General features: G+C 31.0%; 2 protein-coding genes across 2 annotated transcripts; one reads left to right on the top strand and one right to left on the bottom strand.

Annotated features, from left to right (window-relative positions):
* Positions 1–510: 510 nt before the first annotated feature.
* Positions 511–1,086, bottom strand: LOC126769746 (uncharacterized). Its single transcript, XM_050488663.1, has one exon. It carries the CDS (start codon positions 1,084–1,086, stop codon positions 511–513), a length of 576 nt encoding a protein of 191 aa, XP_050344620.1.
* Positions 1,087–3,375: 2,289 nt separating this feature from the next.
* LOC126769366 (uncharacterized) lies at positions 3,376–5,078 on the top strand. Its single transcript, XM_050488070.1, has 3 exons — positions 3,376–3,502; positions 3,992–4,257; positions 4,596–5,078. The coding sequence occupies exons 1-3, from the start codon at positions 3,382–3,384 to the stop codon at positions 4,977–4,979; spliced, it is 771 nt and encodes a 256-aa protein (XP_050344027.1). The 5' UTR covers positions 3,376–3,381; the 3' UTR covers positions 4,980–5,078.
* The last annotated feature ends 4,630 nt before the right edge of the window (positions 5,079–9,708 follow it).

The raw sequence follows: 9,708 nt of genomic DNA on the forward strand, positions 1-9,708 counted from the left end.
GAATGGATGTTTAAGCGCATATCTGATTTAAAGAAGGATAAATCTACAAAATATCTCACACTTCTGCATATATAATCTTAGCAGGGTTTCCAATAGTTCTTCTCGTGGCTTTGCTTCAATATGCTAAGTAATTATCTTGATTATTCAAATCGACATGAGACGACAAATTTTTATACATTATTTTGTATTATCTACGAATTATTTATTGATTTTGTCTTTAGGAATTCAGTAAAGTTAATACTTTACTGAATTCCTAAAGACAAAATCAATTCCTAAAGACAAAAAAATTTGACTTAATAGTCAAATGGTATTTTATTTTGTTAAAATTAACTGTTTCATTATAAACGATGTATGTAGATGGAAATAGGTTTTGCACTCATAAAATAAAACAACATTATCCACCTTACTTTCTAAAATTATAGTGTTGTGTACATTCAAAAGCATTTTACCATTTATACTGAAATGTATCTTACTTTACTATAATTTACGATATGCCATCAAAGATTTTAATTAAAGTTTATGCCCTCTGCTCCATTTAGCGTAACCCTCGCAAAGACTCAACAGCGCAGAGAACATCTCCTCAGGAGGAACATCTATATCGTGTAAGCCTCTTTTTTCTCTCCTCCGTCGTCCGTATGAACTAAAAGTGGATTGAGGCCTCTTGATACCAGAGTTAACGAACAATGTCGGTGTCGGAGTTGTAACGATTGTATTCTGTTTTGATTTCACAGCTTGCACAATAAGACATAATAAATAGCCACCAAACGCCAGAAAAGCTAACGTTGTTACTGATATTGAGAAGATATTACTGATTTTGCCGTATCCGCCTTTTTTGTATAGGCCTTCATACTCCATCCTTTTTATAGGTGGGGCTTTAAAAGCCATCGCTTGTGCGCCAAAATTTTCAATATTTGCAGACGGTGTGACAGTCACATTATCGTATTCTGTGGAAAAATCCTTTAACGAATTCTTTAATTGTAACAGCTTGTCTATAGACAATTCGTTAAGATACTGAACTTCTTCTGTAGTTATATCCATAGTAATAAATTGACACAGTGTTAATATTGTAAAAACATAACATAGCATTGTTACTCACAGCTAGATCTACGTGAAACTGGTATCTATATGGTTAAGAAAATATCACGAGGGCGTGAAAGAAAGATTATTGCGGTCTACTAAGCGCCGTCTAACAGTCAAGTAGCGGTCACATAAACTTGACAATTAGGTGTTGCGAAAAAAATTATCGTGAAAGTATAACTATGTAGGTACTTAATACTTGAACCCTTTAAAATTTTTAATATGATCCCTTTACTTTTAGTATTGGCGATGTAATGTTTTCTTAAGTCGATTGTTCTTTTGTATTTTTTTATCATCAATAAATAGGTATGTAAGAATCTAAATATACATGGTGATGTGAATGTATACTGTATTAACGGTTAAATGAATATTACATAGACTCTTTGATTTATTTATTTTTTAAATACAAAACATATAAAGAAAAGATCAAATAAAAAAATACAATAATGAATTAAATAGTAGAGTAATTTGATGTTTTATAATAAAGTCTTTAAAAGGTGTTTTTAGGGCGTTGACGTGGCTTTTGCTAACTAAATCAATTGTTAAAAAATATATTTTATCAATGAATTGTATGTCTGAAATATCTACAGCAAAAGCTCACGATTGAAAATATCTATAATCTTGATAAATCACTGTAATAATTTATACGTTCTAAAAAATGGAAAAAATAAACAATAACTAAAACTTATTTGTCTGTCATAATTAATCCAATATAAATAAATTAATAAACTACTATATATTTTTTCGTTTACACTTTGTTATTTGAATAATAGTTTTAGAGATATACAAGTATTAGAATAAATACTTAGTAAAAAAAGACCGCATTAAGCTGTTTTAGCACCGGTAAAATCGCTGGAATCGATCCTCATAATATTTGAGTATTCTTTATTGTTTAAAAGATCTTAGAAGATCATCATGATGTACGTTTTTCCAGTACGAAATCGTTACGGGTCTTGTCCTAATTTTAATACAAGATATAATGTTGATAATTAATAGTATTTTATTGTTTTTGAAATGTTAATCTCATATTTAATGAATCAATTTCATTAAATATATAGAGTAAAGAAAGTGTTTGTTCTATTTTTTAAAGAGAATATCTGAAATGAATTTATAATTTGATGTTTTTAATATTTGCGAGGTACGATTAAGAATTAATTAAAAACACTCCTCTGGTTTGATGTTTATTCAAGTTAAGTAAAACCATTTGTGATCAACTTGGTCTTGACCAAGTTCATGTTCAAAAGGCATGTCGTGCCGGGACCGATATACGTCGAGGGGAAACCTCTCGAAGTTGTTAGTGAATATACCTACCTAGGACAGATAATACAAGTCGGTAGGAACAACTTCGAGAAGGAAGCCGATCAAAGAATTCGCTTGGGATGGGAAGCATTTGGCAACCTTCGTCAAGTCCTCAAGTCGTCTATACCGCAATGTTTGAAGACGAAAGTCTTCAACCAATGTGTCTTACCTGCCATGACATACGGTGCCGAAACGTGGACACTAACTGCGGGACTAGTCCACAAATTCAAAGTCGCTCAGCGTGCTATGGAGCGAGCTATGCTCGGAGTATCTTTGAAGGATAAGATCAGAAATGAGATTATCCGAAAAAGAACCGGAGTCACCGACATAGGTTGCAAAATTAGCAGGCTGAAGTGGCAGTGGGCTGGTCACGTATGTCGTAGGACCGATGGCCGTTGGAGCAGATGATTCCTAGAGTGGAGACCGCGAATCGGCAAGCGCAGCGTAGGGCGCCCTCCAGCCAGGTGGACCAACGACCTTAAGAAGGTGGCGGGCACCAACTGGATGCGGAAGGCGGAGGACAGGGAGCTTTAGCGCACCTTGGGAGAGGCCTATGTTCAGCAGTGGACAACGATTGGCTGTTGATGATGATTGATTTGTGATCGATTTTGTTTATTTAGTTACGAAGTTTCAATTCGCCTCTTATATAATAAATACTCCAAAAATGCACAACTACTCGATTCTTGTATGTTTAGTATATTCGATACATGCACTGACATCTATTAGAACTTTTGGGAAACTTGACGTTGAGAGAATTTTCGTGACAGTGTTATACACAAGCGAGTATTATTAAAGTGAATGCATAAAATAAAGTAAATCAGTTTTATTTTAGTTGTGTAAATTATCTTCTTCTTCTGAACAGCCTTTATTGTGAAAAAATAATGACACAAAATTTTACGCTCTACTGAGATGATTGCGTTTGCGCAGCCATCACATAGAGAACCGAAGCGTAGCTCAGAACCGACTATTACATACTCTCTTCGTAGTGTCATTTGTGATCTCAAGATGGCGTCACTCGTTATTTGTTTTCTTATGATTCAAATCGTAGCAGGAAATGAACATTATAAAGGTGATAGTATTTTACATCACTTGAACAACGGAATAAAATTTGCTAAGGATTTTTTGGGTATGTGCCAATGATTTATACAATTTATTTCTTCTTAATATATTTTTTACAAACGAAGTTATTATTAATATATAGTTTTATGAGCAAAAACAAACTGAATGATTTTGAGAACGGTTGTATTAAAACAAGAATGGTTAATTTGATTAATGGTTACCAGTTTTTGTGTTATAAAATTATAATAAAAAAGATAAGATTTTTTCTAAGGTCATGGCTGCTGGCATACTTTTTGGACCTTTTTATTAAAATGTGTAAAAAAATATTTAATTGTAAAAAGTAACAAATCCCACGATTTCAAACGGGAACAAGTGAAGTTCAAATACCTCTTTCTCTATTATGGGGAATGAGTTTGTTGCACCACACTTTCTCGTACTTTTTCTATTATCATTCTATTATTATTTCTTAATTTCTATATAAATAATTATAGCAAAATCATAGTTAAATTCATAAACTTCAATAACCACTACACATAAATTCGTATATTTCTTTCAGGATCCGAATCAATTGCATTGAAAGTTGCTGATTTCGTTGTTCGTGCTTTTCAACCCAAAATATCCTTAAACAATAAGCGCCCAATACAGGATAATTCAAATGATTTCGGTAACGAAAATTATTCAGAAGAAAATAAATCCAGTTACAATACCAATGAGGTTCCTTATTCCATGTCACCATTACGTCAATTGGTGCGGTTGCTGGGTCTTCAGCCGAAACAAATTAGCGCAGTTGCTGTGAACGCACTCATATTTGTCGCTCAAATGGTAAATTTTTGTAATATGTATAAGTTTGTTTCTTTTTAATAGAAAATATATATATATAAAATATATATTCTCATAATTTTGGTAATATATTTTTTTAAACTACACCCTATTGTATTTGTATTGTATTATGATTCTATAATATCAAGAAATAAAATGCATTAATACCTCATGTATCAAAGTTGAGTGAGGTAATTATTACATGTCACTTATCTTATGCGTCTAAACATTTTTATGATTAATGTGTTAAATAGATATGTTGACACAAGACTTATATAATATATTAATAAGAAGGGTAAATAAGTGTTTATGTTACTTTAAAAATGCATCATTCTTTTCAGATTTCTACCTTCTTGGCGGTACCTAGACGTACGAACAAGCCTCACCGATCAGAAGATTTTACGCAATGGATTCTCAATAAAAAATCAAGAAAACTTCAAGATATTTTAGCGACAGCTAGAAACGATTCTCTGCCAAGTTTGATAGACGATCTTATTTTGGAACAAGAATCTGAGGAAGAAACTAGTTGTATTCGACTTTTAGTTTGTAAAATAACGCCTTTCATAAATAAAATGCAAGACGCGGTTTTTGGTGAGAAAAGCGATGAATTTGATAAAGCCCACGGGGCATCTGTTATGTATAGATATCTACCCACAAACGATGAATTTCATACTAAAAGTGAGATATGTGAAGAAAAACACAAAGATTGTAAACTATATGAGTAATTATAATTCTCTATTTAGCCGTTATGTATTATCTAAATGGAGGTAACGTGTAACTTTTAAATTGTTAAATATTTTGGCCTCACCTATAAACGTTGCTTAGTGGGTGTTCAGTTAAACAATGATTTCTCTCTTACTGCCTTCATTGATTTGACATTCGAAAGAAGAAGGAACAGCATTGTTAAACTTAAACAATATCTCTAGGTAAAGCTTTTATTTAGAATTTCTACCCTGATGAAATTTTATCATGTATTTTTCTTTCTATGAATAAACATAAATTGTTTCTTTATATTAAAAAGTTTTTCTCTCCACTTCTGTGGTTTATGCTGTGGTTAATACTTTTTTTTTGAAATACATAAATAGATACATTACATAGATATTTATTATACTCTCTTATTATAGTATACTCTGTGTTTGCTAAGTGTACTTACTCTCATTCTTTTTACGCATTTAATTATGTGCTAACAGATGTGATTATTGCACATTACGCAATATCATAGTCGAAGATGTTAATAACCTCTAGAAGAAAGATAAAACATTTTTTATACCAGCGCGTTTTTGTTTAATTAAACATTATATAATGTCTGAGGCGTGAGACTGCATGGCGTAGAGAACATGTCGCTAAGATTTGTTTGAAAGTTAAGACTATGTAAATACGTTATATAATCTATATTCGAAAACCAAAAAAAAAGAAAATACTAATATAATAAATATTAATAATTTAATTGTTGATTCTATACAGTTAAGCACACATTTTATTTATTTTTTATATACATTAATTAATTATATATACGTAATATATACGCAATTACTTCATTTCCAGTTAAATATAGCAATCGTATGATTTTTAAATACCTAACCAACTATAAAAATAACGATTGTTAAAAAAAGGCATCATAGACATGTCGTTTACCTACTGTTTGCTTAGCTTTTAAAAAGTGTAAATTAATTAATGTCAATAATGAAAGAGTTATGTAATAATCGGTGATGTAATAAATAATTAGATAATGGCAGATCGATGGCCGAATGAGTGAATGGTGTTACGTAAGGAGAGTTTAAGTAGGTGCAAGAAGAAAGGCCATCAGTCGCCGGTGAAAAGCTTACTGACAAAAGTTCGGGCTCAAATGTGTAAATGCGGAGTTATGTTGATACCGTGGTCCCTCAAAATATTGTATTTAATTCAAGTTTACTGTATTTTATGTTTATGATTGAAAATTTTAAGCTAACTTTCTAAATCAATATCTATCCTTTATATAAACACACTGAAGAAAAATAAACATTCATCACATGTCAGCAGTTGGATATTTATAGACACTTGAAATTTTATAAAACTTTGAATGGCCGTAGCTTAAGCCATATGCTATATACGGATTTCACAAAAATAATTACATACACCTACAATCTACGTAATATATACGTAATTACCTAGCCAGTCAGCAATGCAGTTAATCTTGAAGTGCATTTAAATCAAGAAAACAAAGTCAATACAAGACGAGTTCTCATCACGATAATTTCTTCTATTAAATTTCCCTTTAATTTGACCTACAAGTAAAATATTATAAACGGATAAATATAGGCATTTCGTGCAGCCAATGTGCGCCAGAGAAAGTGGTATGGTCACACGGCCAAGTAAAAAGTAGACGAATTTTGTTTAAAACAAAAATACAAGCGCAAAATGCGGACATTCACTTGAGACACGAACCAGCGTCATTCTTTTAGCTGTTGGACAAAAAATAATAATATGTAAAATATACAATAACTTAAAATCATTGAAAACCAGTATTAATGTTCACTTTCAGGGAAACGTTTAATTGCAATTATATACTTTTCCTTTTTTTTGTTAAGCAGATAATTGAACATTTAAAAACAATAGTTTTGTGAAAGTTTATAAATGTTTTATTTATATTTTAATATTTTTATTAAATAATTTAATCTGCTTGTAAAAGTATATTTACCGACGTCGTTAAGTGTCTTTAACTGCTATTTTATTTTCTAGCCATTAATGAAAATCTGATGAAGTCTATAAATTTGTCATATACGAGTAATATATATATAATATTAAAACTTAGTTTTATGACTTACTAAATTAAGTACAATTTTTTGTAAATTAATTTAACTTACGAATGGGTCATAGTTTTATTTAATTTTATACAAGAAAAATACAACCGCTAGCGATCTGCTCACTTTTAAAAACCAAGATGGCCCAGTGGCTAGAACACGTAAATCTTAACCGAAGATTGCAAGTTCAACCTCAGGCAACCTAAATACTTTCAGTGTTTAATTTGTATATATAAATAAAATAAAAAAAGCGTGGTGGAGTCCTAAAAAATGAGAGCCTTAGTCCAACTGTGGGACATTTACTTCTTAAGCAGAAATGAATTAGAGTTGGACGTTGAAGCACGAAAATCTTAAATAAAATGAAACTATGCTCGCGTATTCTATGAATCAGGTTAGTTTCATTAATTATCAAGAGTTTAATTATAAAAATAATAATATAATATATTATTATAAATTATAAAAAAAAACAGGTGCAATTTACATTCATTCCAGGTCATTCATTCAACATCGGTTGTGTGTAATATATACATTCGGCCCGGCCGAAATTGCATCCCAGGAGAGTAGGTACGCTTAATAAAATGTGATTATTTAAAAGCTTTAGAATTTTTACTTATTTGCAACAATATATATGGTATATATTTGACTCTTCTTTATAAATACTTAAAAAATACAATTAATAAAGTATGTCATTGGTGAAAATAGAAGAAAACAATTGTTATGCTATTTCCTAGTATTTTCTCTTCACATGAAATGGTAATTTAAAATCATAAGGTATTGTTGTTTTGTACCTACGAATGATCTGTCCTGTTTCACATTTAGATCAAACTTCACTTTCTATGCAATATTACGCAGGCATTTGTTGTTGTTGTCTGCCAGAAATTAGAAATGTTTACATTTAGGCGCCTCGGAAAGCATGTAAAGCTGTTGGTCCTGCGCCTGAACTCTTTCCAGTCGTAACGGATTAGCCGACCATTCGGATTTCATGAATGGGGGAATAGAGAGTGCACTTGTGTTTGCGCATACACTTTAAATGTACAATATTTTAGTGGCTTCTAGGGATGTGATAAGGAATTGATAGTCTCCCTTAAGAATGGCTGCGGTGGCTATAATCAGTCAGGATACCATCATAATCATCCAAGTCTTAAACATTACCAGTTACGTTAACGTTTTATTTAATATATCGTTTATACAATAGTTCTTATAACATTACCTAATATTTGTTTTTCAAAAACTACCATTATAGAAAAATTAACTCATATTATATCCGGCTTATTTATTTATTAATAAACATACAAAGCATTTACAAATAAACTTAAAAAACAATAATAATGTATCTACTAGTACTAGTCCCTCTCAAGCTAACATTCTTACTATTCTATAATGTGTCATTTGTAAGTACTTAAATAAATATATAACTAGGTTTCATTATTAATAAATGAAAGTTTTTTATATTGCTAAGTGAAATATAGCAGTATATAATTTTGGCTTGGGATCAACTTCCCACAAAAACTTTTACTCAATTAAGTAATTTTTCAATTTTTAATGGCTTATATAAGGCAGTTGTTTTTTTTGTCAATATATTATTAATAGCACGTCATTCCTCCCTTTCCAGTTGCATAGGATTGCTGACCCATCGGACTATGCACTCAATTGCACCTGTGTTATACAGATACTTATATACTGTATTATTGAATTTCCTGTACCTTGAGATCAAGACTGCTTAAATTAATACTACGGCACTAGAGCGTAAATTTGGAAAATACTAGGCAATTCTTAAAAATATGTGTAAGCATGTGTAATTAAATAATATATTTGACTAAAATTTAATCCATTTTTTTGGATCTTGTCTGCATTCGGTTTGAAAATGGAAATTTCAAAACAGAAATTAGTTCACTTTTACTCAGACCTTTCATTCAAATAATAGAAAGTTTTATCAAGGTAACAAAAAAAAGTAAAGCTGATGACAAATATTTGTTAATGATATAATAAAATGAATAAAAATGTTATTGCATTTTTTTTATCATATTTCATGACTATGCTGTTGATCATTTGTTGTCCTGATAATAGACTGAAAGTTTAGGTCAAGAAAGAGTTCCTATTTAAAAAAATATTCACTTTTTTTTAATAATTACAGAACTCAAGACTTGCCTGCGTTTATCAAATATGATGATAACACGCCGCGGCTATGGTAATCGGAATGCGGCGTGTCCTTCTAGGTCACCGGCCCGATAATAGACTGTCATTGACCAGTAAGAATGAAAGCCAACATTTCGCTGTCCTACTGCCCTACTGGGGCGTTTACTGTTGATAATGGCTTATTTACATCCACTTTTTAGTATCTATCAATAAGCATTTTGTATAAATTTTAGTACATTTGAGTTACTTAAATTTAGTTCATAATTTCTCTAAGATGAATTTCTTTAAATGTCAATTATAATAATTGAATAAATAAAATGAGAATGAAAATAAATAATTTAACACAATTTAAAGTGCGCCTTATTGTTTCTCGAGCAAAGATGACCCAGCGGCTAGAACGTGAATCTAAACCGAAGTTTGCAGGTTCAAACCCAGGCAGGCACCGCTGGACTTTCATGTACTTAATTTTTGTTTATAATTCATCTTGTGCTCGGCGGTGAAGGAAAACATCGTGAGGAAATATTCATGTGTCGGTTGC

The sequence above is a fragment of the Nymphalis io genome, chromosome 7, assembly GCF_905147045.1.
Source record: "Nymphalis io chromosome 7, ilAglIoxx1.1, whole genome shotgun sequence".
Lineage (NCBI taxonomy): Eukaryota > Metazoa > Arthropoda > Insecta > Lepidoptera > Nymphalidae > Nymphalis > Nymphalis io.

What these genes read in the sequence shown, in the direction of transcription:
- LOC126769366 (XM_050488070.1), top strand. Translation starts at nt 3,382, where the DNA reads ATGGCGTCACTCGTTATTTGTTTTCTTATGATTCAAATCGTAGCAGGA. An exon ending in ATTTGCTAAGGATTTTTTGG is followed by an intron (nt 3,503 to 3,991) that starts GTATGTGCCAAT and finishes TATTTCTTTCAG; the next exon opens with GATCCGAATCAATTGCATTG. An exon ending in TCATATTTGTCGCTCAAATG is followed by an intron (nt 4,258 to 4,595) that starts GTAAATTTTTGT and finishes CATTCTTTTCAG; the next exon opens with ATTTCTACCTTCTTGGCGGT.
- LOC126769746 (XM_050488663.1), bottom strand. Translation starts at nt 1,086, where the DNA reads ATGCTATGTTATGTTTTTACAATATTAACACTGTGTCAATTTATTACT.